This window comes from Glycine max, chromosome 13 (assembly GCF_000004515.6).
Source record: "Glycine max cultivar Williams 82 chromosome 13, Glycine_max_v4.0, whole genome shotgun sequence".
Classification (NCBI taxonomy): Eukaryota; Viridiplantae; Streptophyta; class Magnoliopsida; order Fabales; family Fabaceae; genus Glycine; species Glycine max.
The window spans coordinates 32,660,423-32,679,527 of NC_038249.2; the positions used below are offsets into that span (position 1 = coordinate 32,660,423).

Below are 19,105 nucleotides of genomic sequence, written 5' to 3' on the forward strand. Positions count from 1 at the left end.
CAATAAATTAGTTTAGAAAATAGTTGTGATTAAAACTATTATAGTAAATCTCGTTGAAGAATATTTTATTTTAATTTATATTAGTCTATTTTAGAATATTATGTTAATGATATTAAATCAATCAATTTTATTACTTTTAGATATTTAATAATATTGTGTTAATTGTATTGAGTATTTGAATGAAATATGATATAAAATAGTAATTTTAAGAAAAATAAATAAATTTAAATGAATAATTTGTTGATCTGAATCGAATCAAACCGTTCATGAATAGATTTAGTTAAATTAAATTTTAAAAAAATTATAAAAATCAAATCAAACCAAACTAATCAAATTTAATTAGATTAAATTTTAAATTTGACCGACATAAACACCCTATCAATAATCATATTCAGCTCTCCGTGAATTTAGTGCGTACGTATATTTGTCTAGTTAACAGAACTAAGATCATTAATAAGATAATTCATGTTTATCAAGTTGTCAACAAATACAGATGAAGCCAATATTCAACTCAAACACATAGGTTAAATTATTCGCCAAATTAGCTGGCACATTTTTGTTCGATATTTTATTGGATCATCATTCAAATGATCGAGAGGAGGGTATATTTGTATTTGTAGGGGATCAATCATTTGATACTTAATCATGACTCTAAAACATTATATATATAAGTTCTACACTTCTCATTTGAACTCCCACCAAACCTCAATTTATAAACACTCTAGAATAAGCCTCAGCACAAGATTCACACACTCACTCCTGTCACTTCCCTACACTCCTGCATGGCCAAACCACTATATCTAGAGGAAGATTACAAACCAAAAGATTATACCCCTAAAGCCAAAAGTCTATCCTTCTTTGCCTCTATTTTTTCCCTTTTCATCTACATATGTGTCTTCTATACCTTCAACCTATCTCCCTATTCTCTCCTCAACAACAACATCTTTTGGTTTTTCATGTCCAATACCCTCATTCTCATCATTGCTGCTGACTATGGAGCATCCTCTTCAAACAAACATAAACAAGATCTCTATGAAGAGTATGTGCAACATAGTCAAGCAAGAAACTGTGTCTCGTCATCATACGTGCCCAAATATGATCATGAACAATTTGATAAAGAATGCATTTATCCCAAACAAGAGCAAGGTAGTGAGCTGATAGAGAAAAAGAAAGAAACTATTTCTGATCAAGATATCATCCCAGAACGTGTACTTGGAATTGTGACAGTACTCAATCAACCTAATAAACCTAGTGAGTGCTCCAATGAGAAAAAGCCAACACTTCACTTGCAAGTAGATGATGGCAGTGAAAAATTTGAGGAGATCAAAGCAGTGCCTACTAGAATTTACCGGCGAAGTAAATCTGATAGACCCAATAGAGCCAAGCATGTGGTGAGTGAGGAGAGGGTGAACAAGGTGCAAAGGTCAGAGACTAAGAAGGTAGAAGCAAATGTTGTTGAAGAAGAAAATGAGTTTTCTATGATGTCAAATGAGGATCTTAATAGGAGGATAGAGGACTTTATTCAGAAATTTAGATCTCAAGCAACTAGAAATTAATGTCTATCAAAATTAGAAGATCTACCAAGTTTTAGAATCTATAGACTATAATATTCCAAAAATTTTGTCTTGTATCTTCTGTACTTGTTTTATATATATGTTGAATAGCCTAGTCTTATATTTTCTCTTATGATATATAAGTAGTATTTACATATTCGTATCGTCTATTTACTTTGGAATGTGTACACCTTTAATTTCTTCCCATCACCATTCCTTTTATCATTTTTTGTATTAAATATATAGCCTAAAAAAGTTATTAGCAGAAAAATGGAGAATAAAACTGATAATTGATAAACCTTCTATTTACAGCGATCGAATTGTGACCACACAGATCGATATTTGTTATTGGAATTGTGCCAAATCAGCAATATATTAACATATAATATCATATTCAGAAATTATTATTGATTGAAGTTTTGTGGGCCTTAATCTGTATTGGTGAGCATCTTTATTGTGCATTCGTGTAAAAGGTGAAAGCAACGGTTGAACCAACAATTAAGATTTGCATGTACCATGTACACTGTGAGACGGCTTTAATTAGGACTTGTTAATATGTATTGCCATTAAAAAAAAGGTTATTACTGTCTTGCAAGACTAAAAAAGTTAAAACAATGTTGACCCATTATTTTAGGCTATTTTCATTTGACTCAATTAATAGGTGATAAGTTGATGTTAGAAACTTATTCTTTAATATACTTTTTTTAGTTTAATTATTTTGTGGGTCTATAAACTTTTATCAATGTTTTAGTTATATTCCTGAACTTGTTTTCTTTTTTTAATTGAATTTTTTAACTTGTATTTTTTTTAATCTCTATTGGACCTAACTAAGAATAAATGTTACAAATTAAGGAACCTAATTCAAAAAAATAATAATTCAGAGACTTATTTATAAATGAAAATGATTCACAGACCTAATTACAAAATTATCATCATGTGCATGCCAATAGTCTCATTTATGCAAGCTAGTATTCACACTTCTTTAAGTTTTAAACTTAGTATTCTTATATTTTCCCACTAATTTAAAAATTACAGGAGTGAAAATACTAACATGCAAAATAACCCTGTTTTTTTACAACAAGGAATAAAAAAATAATCTTTAAAAGACTAAAATCAAAACAATTTTTTAAAAGAACTAAAATAAAAAATAAATCCATCTTATAAAAACCAAAAACTTATTTAAACCTTTCACTTATTAAAAAAAATATAACAAAAGATTGTATTTATTTCTATTTATATAGATAATTTATGTGAATATTTATTTTTTGTTATTAGTTACAAATATATAGAGATAAAATGCAGTATAGACAAATGAAAATAAAAGTAGCTGGAAATTGGAATCGAGAAATCCCAGGGAATTTTCTTATCGTATCTCGTGTCTCTGATACATGGCACTGTTTTCTCTCCAAAACAACCTCTTTCCACTTCCATTGCCAACTACTCCTTCCTCAACGAAGAGCTTTCCCTCTGTTACGACGCGTCGAGCCACAATCTTTGGTTCCAGCCTCGTTCTTCTCAACTCAACACCACCCACACTTGCACAGCAGCTGCCAAATGATCATGATGAGCTTCAGCAACAAGAAGACCACCTTGTGCAACTCTTTCAGGTTAAATACTAACACACTCTTTGGTTAAATGCTCATGTTTTATACCTATATTTGTTCAGTAACATTATCAAATGGTGATTCTTTTTTTTTTCTTTCTTTCCTTTTGTTCTTTTTTTATTGAACTTGGGATTTATCGCAGGATGCTTCACTGTCGGTTGTTTTCATTAAAGACCTTGAATTGACCAAAGTTCCCAAGTCCTCTTCTAAGGGAGCCATGTTGAATGATGATGAAGATGCAAAAGTGGAAGGCACTGGCTCGGGCTTCATTTGGGATAAATTTGGTCACATAGTAAGAAAAGTTAAATGATTAAATCAGAATGTGGATTTTGTTCGCCCCACTTAGATTTTATTCTACTTGTTTATCTTATTTTACTCTTGTCAGTCTTGTATGGTGGAGCGTTTTTTGTTTTAAATTTATGAAGATAGTTACTCCCTTTGTTTTCTTTTATAAGCAAAAAAATTCAATGTTTTTTTGTTCTAAATAAGCAAATCTCAATTACTTTTGACTCATTTAACAAGACTACCTTCAAAATACCCTTCATTTCTAAGGGGTCCATGCTTGATATCAAGTTCCAATGAAGAGTAGTTTAGAAAAAAAGTTTGTTTTTTAATTGGGATTGGCACAATTTAATTAAATTAACTAATTTTCTTAATGGGGTAAAATAGTTTTTTCTTCTTCTTATCAATGAGAACAGAGGGAGTAGCTTATAGGACAAATTATTACTTGCAAGTTGCAAAATGTCACAATGGTATGCTGTTTCATTGAGTTTGAAATTCCTTTTATCATTATCAAAATAATTTGACGGTGAATAATACATGTATGCATAGTTTGACATGATATCTTAATAAGGAATTGTAGACTCTCGCATAGTCGCATGCTATAGATATTGTCTTTGATTGCACAGGTTATCAATAGTTCATAGTAGTCATGTGTTTTTGCTGGTGGACAGGTTACCAATTATCATGTTGTTGCTAAACTGGCTACTGACACAAGTGGTTTACAACGTTGTAAGGTTTTCCCTTATGCTGTTAATTCCGTTAAACTCCTTAATTTTTATAATATTTTAGATGGGAAAAATATGATTCTGTTTTCCCACATTTTTCCATCATTTAGTCTTATTAGCATTTATGTGGGTAGTAATAGTATCGCACGTTCATACTACTGTCTACAGGTGTTCCTAGTTGATGCCAAAGGGAATAGCTTTGACAGGGAAGGGAAGATAATTGGGTTTGATCCAGCGTATGATCTAGCTGTTCTGAAGGTACACATTCCAATCCTCTTCTTTTTTCTCCGTTTTATTCCTTTTCAGAACATGTGTTAAAAGCTATGTTAGGACTTAGGAGTTAGGACATATATGTTTTAACTATATGATTTCTCTGCCACTTCTGCAAGATCTTCTCTATGCTCTCCCCCATAAATACATCCTTCCCTTTTCCTCTTTCAATCCATTATCATGACACATCCTCCATTTGGTACTTAAACACCAGCATTTTTTTTTAAACTGTTGTCCACCATAGTGCCTTGTGTAGTCAAGTTTGGCAAGTTGCCTAAGCATATAATTTAACTGTCTTAAAAGGAGTGATAGCAACATACTCTTTAACACAATATTTCTAACACATTCTCTACTATTAGTTAAAATTTATTAAAAACGAGAGGTTTATTAAATAAGATATAGGACCCTCAATTTTTTTGTGATTTCTAATAAATTTCAACTAATAAAATAGTGTGTTACATTTAATACAAGGTAATCTATGTTACATTTAACTTCTGCATTTTTCTTTTGCTATAGGCCGCTGTCAGAAATGCATAACACGTGTTCTATTTGCAGGTTGATGTTGATGGATATGAAATAAAGCCAGTTGTTCTTGGTCAGTCTAACGATTTACGTGTTGGCCAGAGTTGCTTTGCCATTGGGAATCCTTATGGATACGAGAATACTCTCACAACAGGGGTAATTTTTAATAATTTGTATCTTAACATGGTAGGATTTGATGAGAAAACACTGAATCTGCTATGAACTCTATCCAATCATGTAAGATAGTTGTATAATTTGATGGGAAAACTATGCAGGTGGTCAGTGGTTTAGGCCGCGAGATACCTTCACCAAATGGAGGGGCCATTAGAGGAGCTATTCAAACTGATGCAGCAATTAATGCAGGTAAGCTATACTCTTAATTGAGGTTCATTATGTTTGGACTTCAACCCCAAATATTTGTTCCTCCTTTAAGAAAAATTAAAGAACTATAATAATGTGGGGAAACCATAGTCTGTACCCTGACTAATCGCACATTAACAAATACCCTGACTAATCGCACATTAACAAAAATGATCACTTCTACCTTTTCAACTGTACTCTACAACTTTTTGGGAATTGATTTAGACTAGGTAATATTAACATTTCACCTGTTAAAATATGGTTTGTCCATGTATTATCTGCTGTTGATGCGATTTCACCAGTTAAGCTAAATTCATTTTAGAGGCACCATAGCAGCTGCAACAAAATTGATTTTATTACACAATGGTTATAGGTTAATTTGTAGAAATCTACACGAGAAAATATAGTATGTTGGCAAAAATATGACATGGACATCCACAATGCCAGCCAATTATCTCTACATCTAGTCTAGATGGCTGCATCATTCCTGGCAAAGACACTGCCTGGTGAGATCAAACCTGTCAGATTCACTTCATTTCATTTTACCTAAATGAGGGAAATAGGTATCATGTCTTGAAAATAATCTTGGTTAGACCATTTTAGTTAATAGAAATCAGTAGATCTAATCATGTTTCTGTCAAAATGTCATACATAAATCATGACTTTGCTGTTCACTGAAGTGCCAATTTTGAAATAACATTGTTTGTTTACATTTCTTAGGAATCTCCAAATGATTTTGGATTTAGTATTTTCCTAACTTGCATTCTCACAAGACTGTGTAGGTATATGATCTTATATGTGTACGAATGTGAACAGGAAATTCAGGTGGACCATTGATTGACTCGTATGGCCATGTTGTTGGAGTAAACACAGCTACCTTCACTAAGAAAGGTAATAAGATGTCATTCCCTTTTTATTTTTATGAATACACTTCCATAACATATTCTATTAGAGGGAATAAGAGACTCATACTTATAATCCAAATTAGTCAGGAAATTCTGTCTTACTATTACTTCCTCTGCATCATTTATGTTGCAAAACTCTGTTGTACATCATATCAACACAATTTAATTCTAGAAAATTGAGATGACCTTCCTCCATAGAAAAGGGTGCTGAGTAAGGTCACGAACTCAGATTCATCATCACCTTTTACTTTTTCTGTTATTTTCTAAAGGGGTAATCACTAATAAATTATGAGATTTTTTTTCCCTTCTATTCTATTTCTTATGTACATCGGCTCAATCTACGTTGTGTATCAAAGATTCATTATGTTTCTTTGGAAGCTATGTAATCCACTGAACCTACTAACAACGGGGTTCTGTCGAATATGGATGCACATTAAATTTCAAATACTTTAACCTAAAGAAAAAAATCCAATTACTGTTCCTCTTACTTTCACCAGCATTATCAAAGCTAAATTAGAATAATTTGGACTGCTAGATTATTAACTTCAATAATGTCTTTTGCTCATTTTGATGCATTTCAGGGACTGGGGTGTCATCAGGTGTCAACTTTGCAATTCCCATCGACACAGTTGTCAGAACTGTACCATACCTCATTGTCTACGGAACACCTTATAGTAATAGGTTTTGATTTTTCTTGTTACATTCTATAAACTCAAACTTTGAATATCCTTTTTACATTCAAGTTGCACATGAAATACCATGTCTATTCTAGCTGAAACGAATATCCTAAGTTGTACACTTGAGAAACTTTCTAAAAATGTGTAATTTTAGCCAAAAACTTTTAACTTGATTTCACAACAATGCTTATTTTCTTTGACGGGAATAAAAAAAATAGAGACCACAAAGGCACCTAGTTTTCGGAATTATTAAACCGCATGTGTTGTGTATTTAAATTTGTGATAAAGTGAGCCAAATCATTCAGCAAATCAGCATTTGATTCACCTAATAAAAAAAAATAAGTATATCCCTAAAGCAACCGGGTTATTAAGCAAAAAAAAAATAAAAAATTAAGTGGGTTTTTTTTCCCTCTTTTTGAAAGTATCCTTCTATTTAGTATTTGAGGACTAACATCTGAAAATAATGTGAAGTAACAGTCTGATGATATTCATCAAATTGAAAAGTGCTGCATTGATGTCTTCAAAGAAAACACTAGAATTCATACCATATGAAGTCTTTACATACTTGACCTTATGGAAGTGGCCAATCGAATCCTAATTATGATACACTTGAGAAATTGGCTGCTGAAGAGCTACGTAGTCTCAATATAAAATGATTTTATAAACTGATGATTATTCTTATTCTGTACCCGTTACTTTCTAGTGTTATCCAGCATAAGATGACCGAATAACCTTGTGTTTATTGGCTACTAGAAATTAGAAATGTAACAGGTACTCTATGAACTTGATTACGGCAAAAAAAAAAACAAAAAAAATAGAATCAGGAAATTTAGCGAAGAAGATAGAGCACACACAAGGAAATTCAAATTCACCAGTTCCTACTCACATGGAACTGATAAATCCAATTCATTTCAGCATCTCAATTACACATCAATTAGAAGGAGGAACAAAGCAAGAAAGAAAAACATATAGAACCAACCAGCGTACGTAATTTTCAGTAACATATATAAGCAATTGAAGGGGCACAGTAAAACCCTGGCTAGTGCGGTGGTGTTTGATTCAGCGAAAGGAGAGATAACTGTTCGTGGATAGCGCAATCGACGTGACAAGAGGTGCGGCAAGAGGAAGGAATGAGAATAAGGCCGAGGCACCTCTGTTCCATGGGAGAAGGCGAAGATTGGCGCGTGCTGCGATATTCGACGGCGTCCTGGAGAATGATGTTGCCTTGCTTGTCGATGCAGTAGAAGGAGCCCAAGAAGAACCTTCCGTCTTTGATCCCCACCAGCATTCGCCGAAACAGAAGCTTCCGTGCCCGACTCACCGTACCTGAAGAACCTTCCACCGGAACACCTTCTTCTTCCATCTCACTGCGCCGATGTATTGTATGTATTCACTCGCTTTTCTACACCCAAACTAACCGCACCTATTCACCGCTCTAACCTAACTATGTCTCTGTTCGCATTCCTGATGGTTCAACAAAAAAATAAATCTACATATTGCAATTTCCTTTTTTTATTTAATTGTGTAAAGGATAAAATAAAATAAAGAAAACAATATGTGTAAAATGACATAAATATATTTTTCTAAACAATTTAATGTAGTAATTAATCTTATGATAAATTTAGAATAGTATTTTTTATACAGAAATGTTTTTTTAATATTTTTCTCTCAATATATAAAATTAACAAAGCCAAATAATAACAAGGATAAAATATGTTTAGAGTTATGTAAAATTTAAAAAATATTATTTTTATCATCATAAATTTTTTTATTAATTTGATCCTTCTAAAAATAAAACATATTTTTATCTTCTTTCCAAATCTCATAAGAAAGTAAAAGAAATTGTTTAGTGTTTTTGACAAATTAAAAAAAAAGTTAAAGGCATAAAACCAACGTTGAGTCTTCACCCGTGTAAGCTTTTGCGAGTAGGTCTTGGACAAGTTATGTCAAGCTTTGTGCATAAATTAACTCCTTGTATTATGTTTCTGTTCTCTAGCTGCATCACCTCTTGTGTGCAGTCTGGTTTATCAATATAATTCTCTTTGACTAGCAAAAAAAAACTGTGCATAAAAGAGGATACGGTGTAATGTTTCGATCTTGTAAGGAAGATTAGCATGTACCCTTTGGGTTTGGGAGCTGGAATGAGGCAGCGCTATTTTTCCGTTTCAGCTCTGACAATTTCTTCCCTGTAGATCATATTTTCTCTTGGGAAGGTCATTGTTCGGTCTTGCTCTTGACAAGGTGTATAATCGGTATATTCAATTAAGAAACATTTAATAATTTATCATCTTCCTTCTTGAATAAATCTATTTTCTTAAATTTGTAACTTTCCATGTGCTTTTATTTGAACGAATTTCAATTTATGATTAAAAAGAAAAGATAAATATACCAAAAAATCTTGGGGGGAAACAATATTCTACGAGTCCTCACTCGGGTTCTTCCTTGGGTTACAATTTTTAGTCCCCACAAAATAGTAACTCCAGAAATGTGTTATTAGTTAAAACTGCATAATCTCATCCATGTCTATCATAGCCCAAAATATCTGCAAATAGAGAATATCATTGTAAGCACTCGCATAAAGAAAGAGGATAAATAAATAAATAAAATAGAACAAATAGGGATCGGGAGTGGGGGGGAAATGATTCAAGAATAATTTTACTTAACTGAAGCAATGCATTATGCATGAGTCATCAAAACAGATAAATCTAGCTCTTACCTCATTTCTGATCAAGAAGAAGTGATGTACAAGAAAGAAGAGAAGATAGTTCATCTTGTGTCGCCGATCCAAAGCCTTGCCATCTTACTCTACCAAAATTATCAAGTAGAAAGATATACCTGTGAGGTTGAAATGTTAAAAAACAGCATTTTTCATAACCAATAATTTCATTGGTTAAAAATGAATTGAATAAGAAAAAGCTTATAACCCTGTAAGGAGATTCAATATCCTGAGTTCTTTTCTGAAATAATAGTGGTCACCAAATGAATACACTATCTGCTGCTGAAGTGTATCCTTGCTTTCATGATGACTAGGTTTCTTCATTGTCCAGAGAAGCAAACGTTTTATAGGAGCCCGACATAAAAGCCACGAATCTATAAATGATACCTGATAGAAAATACAATATATTAATATAACTTCATTGAAAATTTGTAGCTACGAATCAAAAAAAATAAAAATTGTAGCTGATCATTCAGTAAGGGTCAGTTTAGATAATAATATTTGAATTACAATTTGAAATTCTAATTTTAATTCTAATTTTCTTGGGATTGGATTTGATCAAGAATCATAATTTTTATGTTTGGGGACAGAGAAGTGAAAACTTAATGATTTGGATAGAAGTATGGTACTTGATAGAACATTATGGCGGAAGTTGATCCATGTAGCCGACCCCACCTAGTGGGATAAGGCGTGGTTGTTGTTGTTGTTGTTGTGGGGACAGAGAAGTGAAAAATAGAAATACAATCCAAATTAAATTGGAATTTGATTAAAGGATGCCAATGGAGATGGTGACCAGATAGCACCTCAAGGCGGAAGCAATCAGTGGTACTAGTTGGTGGTCATTGGCAGTGACAATTATTGTCCACAGCAATGATTGTCAGAGTATGTCAATTGCAATGAATGGTTTCTAGTGTTAGCTAGAGACAATGATAATGAACATTAAAATATGAAATATTGATTTTAACTTAGTTTTGATACTTGGAATTCTTAGGGAATAAGATAGGAATTAAATATTGGAATTATACACCAGTTTTTCAGTTCCATGGAATTAAAAAAAATGGAATTCCAATTCTAATGTACACACCATACACCAAACAAGATAATAGGAATTGGAAGGGTCCAAGTACAGTTCTAAGGCTCAAATCCAAATCAAAATCCAAATCCAATTCCATAGTGAGTCACAGGATGGTTGTTAAAGTTTTCAGATGTAAATTAAATAATTTACACTACACATATATATGTTCAAAAAGAAAAAGGAAAAAAAAACATAAAACACAAAAAAAGGGGTAGAAGTGCAGAAAAGAGAACAAAGATTAAATTAAAGACCTGTATTGAATAGAGAACAAATAGAGCTGTTGGAGTATGGAGTGAAAGACCATAACAGTCTCAGAGAACAAAGTTGTGTTAGGGAAAGAATAGGGCAGAAGAACAGAAGCGTATTCGGTGGAAACACTTGTGCTGCTCTTTGGTCTTTCTTGTGTTTGTCCGAGAGACAGAAACACTGAATCTTGTGCCCAACGTCCTATGTTTCAAATGAAGACCAAAATCCCAAAAAGTAGTTTCAGCCTCACACAAAAACAGGGGTAAAGAGGGAAATTTCCCTCTGTCAATCATAGTGGCAAAGATGGTCATGATTTTCCTGGATAGAGGCTGCAATTTGCAGCCACGATCCTTGCTACATGACAAACTCAGGTACAGGTCTACAATGATGGCCAGACTCCAGAGGCTGCTCCACACCACTCCAACCTCCACCATTATACAGCACTAATGATAACTTTGGCAATAACTTCTTGAGTTTTCTTTCCCTGGTATTTATATGTGGTTTTTCAATGAAAAGCCCAGAAAGTGGTCTCCTCTAGGATCTAGGGCCAATGGAGGAAGTGATTGATAGAGAACCTCTCTTTAACAAGCTAAGCCAATGATTTGTGGCCTAGATAAATAGTAGCACAAAATGGAAAAACTTGACAACATCAAGTGGTAGTTTTCAAACTCCAAGATAACCTTCTAAGTATTGTTATAAATACTGTCAATACCATATGATAAACACATAAAATGCCAAATGCATCACTCATCATCTTTTTCTTCAGAAATTCCAAAGCAGGAAGCTAAACATTTAGGGAGGGATATTACAGCTATGTGCTGTCATAAATAGCTGATTAATATGTCATGGTCAATGACAAGGAAATGCATAAAATCTGAAACAAACAGATAATTACCTGATATAAATGAACATCATTTGATTTTCTAAATGCTTCAGTAAAAGGCACACTCCAAGAATTGATCATTTCCTGTGAAGGATATATATAGAAAGGAATTTACTATAGCTACAGTAAGCCAAAATCAAACAAAAAGATGATTACCAACAAACATACCAAACAATACAATGAACACAATGTCAAGTTCCTTTATCAATTGTAATCCAATTAAAAGGTGTCAAATGCACTTCTTAGGGTTTCAAACTCTTTACAGAATGTCATGCCATGATTGCAGCAATATATGAGATTTGCCATAAAAAACAGGATTGATTAGGCTGAATTGCAAACTTAGCCTGGTAAGAATAAAATAAAGTATCTTTGCATTTTTCAATATCTTCTACTCTATTCTTTTCTTCTTGCCATTACTTTGTTTTCTCCAATGACATTTAAATTCCCTTCACATGGATATCAAATAGTAGAAACGGTTCAGCTTTCAAATAGAATAGTAAGACTGCAACAAATGCTACTACCATCAAATGTGTCAACCATTTAAGGTTGTGTTTGAATACACGTTGAACGCCAATGACCTGTGAGACTCAGATTGGAGTTTAACGTGCCTTGGAAAGTGGAAAGGGAGTAAACCAAATACAATATAAGCCATATATGATTGGTGTTGGTTGCATTTAGATGAGCACAGAATGAAATAGACTGCAGACAAAAATCATCTTTCCAAAAGACTACTGTGATTCGTTACCTGGGAGCTTGCTCGAAATGAAAGACAAACCAAAGATGCCTTGGGGACAGACGATTTATCAGAATCAACTGCACGATCAGAAACACGGATAGGAAGCTTCATTGTTTTACCATCTGTGAAGCTGACTTCAAAATCAGGAAACTTTGTGGCTACCATTGCTGGTATTATCAATTTATTAGCTACAGCAATCTACAGAAATCACAGGTAAATCTGTCATATTTTTACTTTTTTAGCTGGTACACCCAAGACATGTTTCTACTAAAGAGTCAACCACTCCCTTCCTTATTAGATAAATAAATATATGTTGATCCAAACAATATACAGCTAGCCTAGCCTAGCAGATAAGTACAGTTCTAAGCAAGCTTGAAAAAACCAAATTAGCAAAAATTCAGCTAAAACTGAGAGTTACGGAGTTCGGAAGTTAGTTTTAGCTTATGAATAATTGGAATGTAGAAACCTGAATTATGCAGGAGAAAACCTATATTATTGATTTCTCAGGAACGAGTTTCAACACATTCCAGCTGATCACATGCTATCAAAGAGTTGTTTGGCATTAATTAACAGAAAAGTAAAGTAAAAGCAATATTACAAGTATAGTTGCAATACATTATTACCTTACCAGCATGCTTTTTGAACTCAGCCATATCAGCGAAGTATCCCCTAGTCATTTCATCTGCACTGCACAAACCCTATCATTACAAAACCCCCCAAAAAACCACACCAACGGAAAAATGAACTTACAGTCGAGCGCGCTCCTTCTCAATTGCTTCCTTATTTCCAAGCTGCAAAGAAAAATGAAGTCTCATTAAAACTAGTAATCTAATCTAACAGGAAGGAATAAAAAGAAAAAGCGAATGAAAAACCTGATGAAGATCGAAGAAGCGTTTGGGGGTGAGGCGTGCCAAATGCTGCGAGGGAACTGGACTATGGACCTTCTCGGCTAAGGAGTCTCTGAGACTTGAACGCTGTCGTATCAGTCGCCTCAAACCTACCATCTTCACCGCTTCCATTTCTATCTGCCTCTCTCCGACTTATTGCAGCTCCATGTTAAATTAAACCCAACTCAAAATTACAATTTTTATTTTTTTATGTTTGTCAATTGTTTTTATTAAACACTGAAACTAATAAAGTTTAATTTTTTTCCATTTTGAAAAAATATATATTATTCAACATATTTCATTTCTTCGAATTATCATAACAATACTATAAGGAAAACATTAAAAATCTGAATCAGTTGATTAAACAACTTAAAGATAACTTTCTTCCTTTATATTTGAGTTTAATTACTAAAGATAAAAAAAAAATATAACAATACATATATAGACAATTTTATAATAATATTGTTGTTGTTAACTTTTATGTTTTAAATCTAAGTCTCCACTTTTAATTAAATGTGAAAGCATTTTTCTATCAATAAATAATACCTGCACTTAAAAAAATTACTATCACATGATTACAAATTAACATCTATCATAAGTGTTAATTTTTATAATAATTATTTTTAAAATTAATATAAAAATTATAGTTAATTGACAAGTGTATATATATTAAACTCTTTTGTTATATTCTTCTTAGTACATAAATTTTAAGAGAAGGGGGTTATATTCTAGATTTCTAGTACAGGAAAAAGTCTTCAGGTTTAAAATACTTATAAAAGAATTTCTATTTATCTGATTGATCTTATTGAAATAAGTAAAAACTTGAATTTCTTGCCAATTTATGTTTTCTTTCTTGGTTAAGATCTTTTTGAACCGAAAAATATAATAATAAAGGTTGGTTTTCCCGTTTACAATCTTGTATGCATAGTTGCATCTTGCATGTTCTTAACCTAAATTTAATTTAATACAAAACTGGTTTATTTTCGGTATTATTGTTGTTTTTTTAGCACTTTATTGTTGTTATTTTATAATGTGTTTATCATTGTTAAAATAATGATTTTATAGTATGATAAATAATTAATATCATATTAGCTGGAAAGCTTCATAAAAATATTCCATTATTCCAAGACAAGCGAGTAATCAAAATGTCGACTACTCAATCTCATATGACATATATGCATGTAGGAGTGTTGACGGTTCCATTTGATAAAAGTCACTCTGAGGCAAACTTAAAATATATATATGTTTCATTTAAAATAAAATTTCAATCAAACCAAACCTTTGATATTTGATTCGATTCAATTTTTGAAATTTTTATTAAAATATTATTTCATTAAAATTATATTTAAAAAATTGTTAATAACAATTTATGAAACTTATTAATAAGTTAAATCTTCTACAATAAAAATATGTAAAATTTTATCTCTTTTAAATCAAACATATTTTAAAAAATTCATATAAAAAGAAAATAATATGTATTAAATCAAACATTGTGAAACTCTTGAACACCCCTATATGCAAGTAACAAGACGCTCTGTCAAGTCAAATATATAAGGCTCAATAAATGATTATGATCGTGGCCTGATAATTCATTATCCGAAGTAGATAAAAGGAAAATTTATCCATATGTTAATATTAATGGCTGAGGAGCACAACAGTACTTGAGAGAGTTATCCCAACCCAAGCTTATCTCCATGAAGGGTGATCATGTGCACAAGACAACTACAGTGGCTAAGAGTAAGATACATGATCTTACTCTCAGAAACAGAGGTTGTTTCCTTAAATAGAACTCTTGACCACCATTCATGAAGTAGCAAGGTTCAAAGTTACTGAAATAAGCAGAGACATAAAGCATTAAATAGCTGGAGCAAAGAAATTGGCATTAAAAAAATTATAAAGTAAGATGGAATCAAATCATTCTTTCACTAAATCAATTTCACGTCTAATAGAGATAACCTCTAGTACAAGAGCCCAAATAAGCAGCACTTGTTTGGCAGCAATTCCCACCCATCATTGGAGATTTGTAATTGTTAGGTTGCATTATTGAACATGATATCATTGATTCTGCCAATACCAATATCTGAAATGGGCTCGATGGGTTTCTCATCTTCTTCTAGAGAACACTCGAGACTTAAAGGATCCCTACTGAATTCATCTGATCAAAGAGATGTCCATATCAGTTATCAGAAAACTTCAACAAAAGCATGCATTGAATTTTGAATCCCAACTGATAGCATGGCCTCAAGAAAAGAAAAATCCAAATAAAATTCTCCATTGTCAAATGACTTTACTCGTGTGAAAAGGACTTGAGTCACAAGATTTTTTGTGCAGAAAAATAAATGGTCCAATATATTCCCATGTGCAAAAAACTTAGGCAGTAATGTAGTAATCAAAATTAATCACACCTATGTCAATAAAAAGTTTGGCATCAAACTCACCGAAAACAGTGTTTAAAGATGCAGGGGAAGGTGTTGAAATGAAGTTAAGGCCAATGTAGAATCCCAGCACCAATACAATGGTCACCATCACATAAGTTGGTACTGCTAGAGCCCAATATCTGAAAGCCCAAAAGTTGTTTATTTTTGTCACAAAAAGTTGAATCAATCATCTTTTCCTATATATGAGAGCTGCATTCCCCAGTCCAACATCTGGAAAACTAAAAGCTAACGAGAAATTTTTACACTTTTTATATACACAGTTGATTTCAAATCCTTTTTCCATATATTTTTCGTTATTAAGACCTCTGAAGGAAGTTGGGGTTACTACCCTAAAACCCTTCCCCAAAAGCCCTACTTCACTTAACAGCTAAATTGGCAAGCCTGATACCCTTGTTCCATGCACCTTAACTGAATTTTACATTCGTAAACCTTAAAATTAACACTCCAGAATTTCTCACTTCAGACTTCAGAGTTTCCTCAACTTGTTTAGTGCACCCAAATAATTACTTTTGATACTTGCCAAAGCTTCAAATAACGGGAGTGGAGCTGTCTAACCTGCTAGGATAGTAAGAGATGCCAACAGATTGTAGCCATGATTCTGGAGCATATGCCCATACCAAGAAAATAACTATTCGCAAAGGAGAAATGAAAATTTAGTAAGAGTCACAAATTGCATATGAGCATATCACATCAAACTTGGTGGGTAACTAAAAGTCACAAATCCCATATGATCATCACATATAATATTGCACATTGAAAGTCATTTATCAGTAGGTTAGACAGAAAGAGTTAAAATTGTGAAGAGCAGGATAGGAGGGAAAAAGACCTGTAGCAACAACAGTGGTAATAGAACCTACAAAACCATAAACTTCAGAAGGCTTAGGGCCATGATCGCCAGACAATCCAAAGCCAGAGGTTATGTCATCGGGGTCAAAAAAGGATACAGTTGCCCTCTGCTTTTTCGATAGGCTGAGGGTTCTTCTTGGACTGTTCACAGAGTGGGGACTTTCCATGTTACATCCTTCAATTACAGTTAACCTATTAACAAATGCTCAAGAATAATGCAAATTATGTTTGTTTTAAATATCAAATTCAACCATAACAGGTACCACTACCTACATTCCCTAACACACTTTTAGACATAGAAATGGGTGCATACATCACTGAACAGAAAATCAGAATTAACAATAAGAAAAATAATCCCAGCATATTGAAAAAAAGCAGCGAGAGCATTAAGGATCAACTTATAGCTATCTTTAAAACACACATTGCTGGCAATACTTATCTTCATGGCTTTAGTCTTAAGTAATCAGTGAATATAGAGTTGCAGATTGTTGAAGTAAGTGGATGGAAGGTCCTAATAAGGTGTATAGCCCATTACTAAGCTTGCTGGGACCTCGCTGGATATGATTCCGGATGCTCATATCCACTACCTAAAGTTGCTGAGGGAACATATAAGATTCAGAGCTTGGATCCTGTACAGCCCACCTATTGCCCCACTTATCTATGTTAACATGTTAAACACTTAAACCAAAAACTCAACAACACATTACACATGCAAATTGTTAAGCAAGCAAAACAAACAATGTAAAAGAACAAACCCCAGTAAAAAAATTAATCAATAACAAGGTCAAGAACGGATGATATTACCATATATCAAGCAGAAAACAAACATCCGAAAACATAATGAAATATTTTATGAGATACATAAGGAGCCAGGACAATTTAATCAACAACCAAGAATTACCAGGAAAAGGCTTTGGTCAAAAGCTTAAGCTTTAGATAGTCCTGCTAAGACTAGCAACCTTGGCCCAAAATTCCTGCAATGAAATGTGACAATCATTATTAGTTGAATTCTGATTTCTCCTACACAAAAGTAGGCTACATATGCAATATGTAAATCACTCCTGTACACACTTGATGCTAGTGCCAATGTTATCACTTAATTGGGACTTAACGAGAAATTATCGTGTATTTGCTGTCTGTAATAACACAGTAAGTCCAAAATTATGGTACTTTTAAAATTGGTGTGCAGGTCATTGCTTTTGAGCTATATGACAATTTATTTTCTCTAAATACCAAAAGGCCATGTCCCTCTATCTATAACTATACACTATTTTCTTATCGCTCACGACCATTGTACTGTCTGTAACTTTAAAACTATGATTCAAATGATCTCCTTTCAATTTCTAGAATATATATAAAGGGAAACAACAAACAATGACCAAACAAAAACTAACATACCCCGGTGCTAAAAAGGATCCTCACTATGTGATGGTATGGGGGAAGATCATTGTACACAGCCTTACCCTTGCATATGCAAAGAGGCTGTTTCCAACCAGTCACCAAAGCACAAATAATGACCAAACAAAATCATGTTAAAATTTAGAATTTTCCTTCAGTTCTGAATCAAGCTTTCTTGACAGTTATAAAGACAGAGTATGGAGAGAATGTCCTATTAGTCTATGAGACAAAAGACAAACCACAATTTAACAATCAAAACTAATAAAAGTTAACCATTTCTATATATTTTTTTTTTTAAAGAACAAGCATATTAAAGGATTTCTTAAACTAATTTTGTCATTGGATTCATTACAAGCCATAGAAGTCGTAAAACACAGTGATAGCATAAAAGTGGGGAAGTTCCCATTAGGCAAGCCTTACACCATTGGAACCAATTATAAAAATTATTTATCTGTGTATGTTATAATATTCTCTCTGCCAATAAATTACTACAAGAACTCCATTAACTCAATCAATATGACTGAGCTGAACACCACGCAATGCCACTTCTATCAATTAGAAGCATCGATTAGTCGTAGACCAAGCAATAAAGAAATACTCTTGGATTGCTGATTAAGTAACAGATAGAGGAGAAGGAAAACTTACAGCAAAAAAGAATGCACAATTCCTATCTTCTGTAATTAACAACCTGCAATTGCGAAGTGTGGTAAACACGATTGGAGCTACAACATTGTGAAAAACGCGATTTGACAGCACTGCGAAGAACACCGCGATGCCGGGAAGACGAAGCCACACGGTGCTTGAAGCCCTGACTCAGAATTATTGCGATCATACAATTGAAACTAGGATTTACGACGGGGTGTTAGAATTTAGGAAGAAAATTAGGATTAGGGATTAGAGTTAGGTACATTTAATTTGATGTGGGTAAAATTCCGAGTTCAGGGGCTTACGGCTTTAAATTTTTCATTTAATTTATGCAATT

The 19,105-nt window shown here is 33.0% G+C and overlaps 5 protein-coding genes across 10 annotated transcripts; 2 read left to right on the plus strand and 3 right to left on the minus strand.

The window, feature by feature from the left end:
* The first annotated feature begins 695 nt into the window (after positions 1-695).
* Positions 696-1,683, plus strand: LOC100792379 (uncharacterized). The gene has a single exon (NM_001253032.3). The coding sequence runs from the start codon at positions 783-785 to the stop codon at positions 1,554-1,556; it is 774 nt and encodes a 257-aa protein (NP_001239961.1). The 5' UTR covers positions 696-782; the 3' UTR covers positions 1,557-1,683.
* A 1,177-nt stretch (positions 1,684-2,860) lies between these two features.
* Positions 2,861-7,152, plus strand: LOC100787248 (protease Do-like 5, chloroplastic). Its single transcript, XM_003541619.4, has 8 exons — positions 2,861-3,160; positions 3,300-3,449; positions 4,111-4,173; positions 4,333-4,422; positions 4,990-5,112; positions 5,232-5,319; positions 6,133-6,207; positions 6,803-7,152. Exons 1-8 carry the CDS (start codon positions 2,942-2,944, stop codon positions 6,907-6,909), a joined length of 915 nt encoding a protein of 304 aa, XP_003541667.1. The 5' UTR covers positions 2,861-2,941; the 3' UTR covers positions 6,910-7,152.
* Positions 7,153-7,759: 607 nt separating this feature from the next.
* LOC100792908 (uncharacterized) lies at positions 7,760-8,383 on the minus strand. The gene has a single exon (XM_003542892.5). The coding sequence runs from the start codon at positions 8,259-8,261 to the stop codon at positions 7,938-7,940; it is 324 nt and encodes a 107-aa protein (XP_003542940.1). The 5' UTR covers positions 8,262-8,383; the 3' UTR covers positions 7,760-7,937.
* An 874-nt stretch (positions 8,384-9,257) lies between these two features.
* On the minus strand, positions 9,258-13,637 carry LOC100793428 (uncharacterized). 4 transcript variants are annotated; one of them, XM_003542893.5, is made up of 8 exons: positions 13,427-13,637; positions 13,305-13,345; positions 13,178-13,241; positions 12,564-12,752; positions 11,831-11,902; positions 9,823-10,001; positions 9,615-9,733; positions 9,258-9,440 (listed from the first exon to the last, which is right to left on the minus strand). In XM_003542893.5, exons 1-7 carry the CDS (start codon positions 13,571-13,573, stop codon positions 9,616-9,618), a joined length of 810 nt encoding a protein of 269 aa, XP_003542941.1. In that variant the 5' UTR covers positions 13,574-13,637; the 3' UTR covers positions 9,258-9,440; position 9,615. The 4 variants fall into 4 exon arrangements, with proteins under 4 accessions (XP_003542941.1, XP_040864228.1, XP_006594505.1 ...); XM_041008294.1 differs by having other exon boundaries at positions 12,564-12,631; positions 13,183-13,241; positions 13,427-13,627; XM_006594442.3 differs by having other exon boundaries at positions 12,564-12,676; positions 13,183-13,241; positions 13,427-13,627.
* A 1,667-nt stretch (positions 13,638-15,304) lies between these two features.
* Positions 15,305-19,105, minus strand: LOC100793957 (phosphatidylinositol N-acetylglucosaminyltransferase subunit P). Of its 3 annotated transcripts, none has more exons than XM_003542894.5 (6): positions 18,769-19,105; positions 17,627-17,699; positions 16,706-16,917; positions 16,435-16,507; positions 15,880-15,998; positions 15,305-15,596 (listed from the first exon to the last, which is right to left on the minus strand). In XM_003542894.5, exons 3-6 carry the CDS (start codon positions 16,890-16,892, stop codon positions 15,472-15,474), a joined length of 504 nt encoding a protein of 167 aa, XP_003542942.1. In that variant the 5' UTR covers positions 16,893-16,917; positions 17,627-17,699; positions 18,769-19,105; the 3' UTR covers positions 15,305-15,471. The 3 variants fall into 3 exon arrangements, with proteins under 3 accessions (XP_003542942.1, XP_006594508.1, XP_006594507.1); XM_006594445.4 differs by having other exon boundaries at positions 16,706-17,367; positions 18,769-19,103; XM_006594444.4 differs by having other exon boundaries at positions 16,706-16,900; positions 18,769-19,095.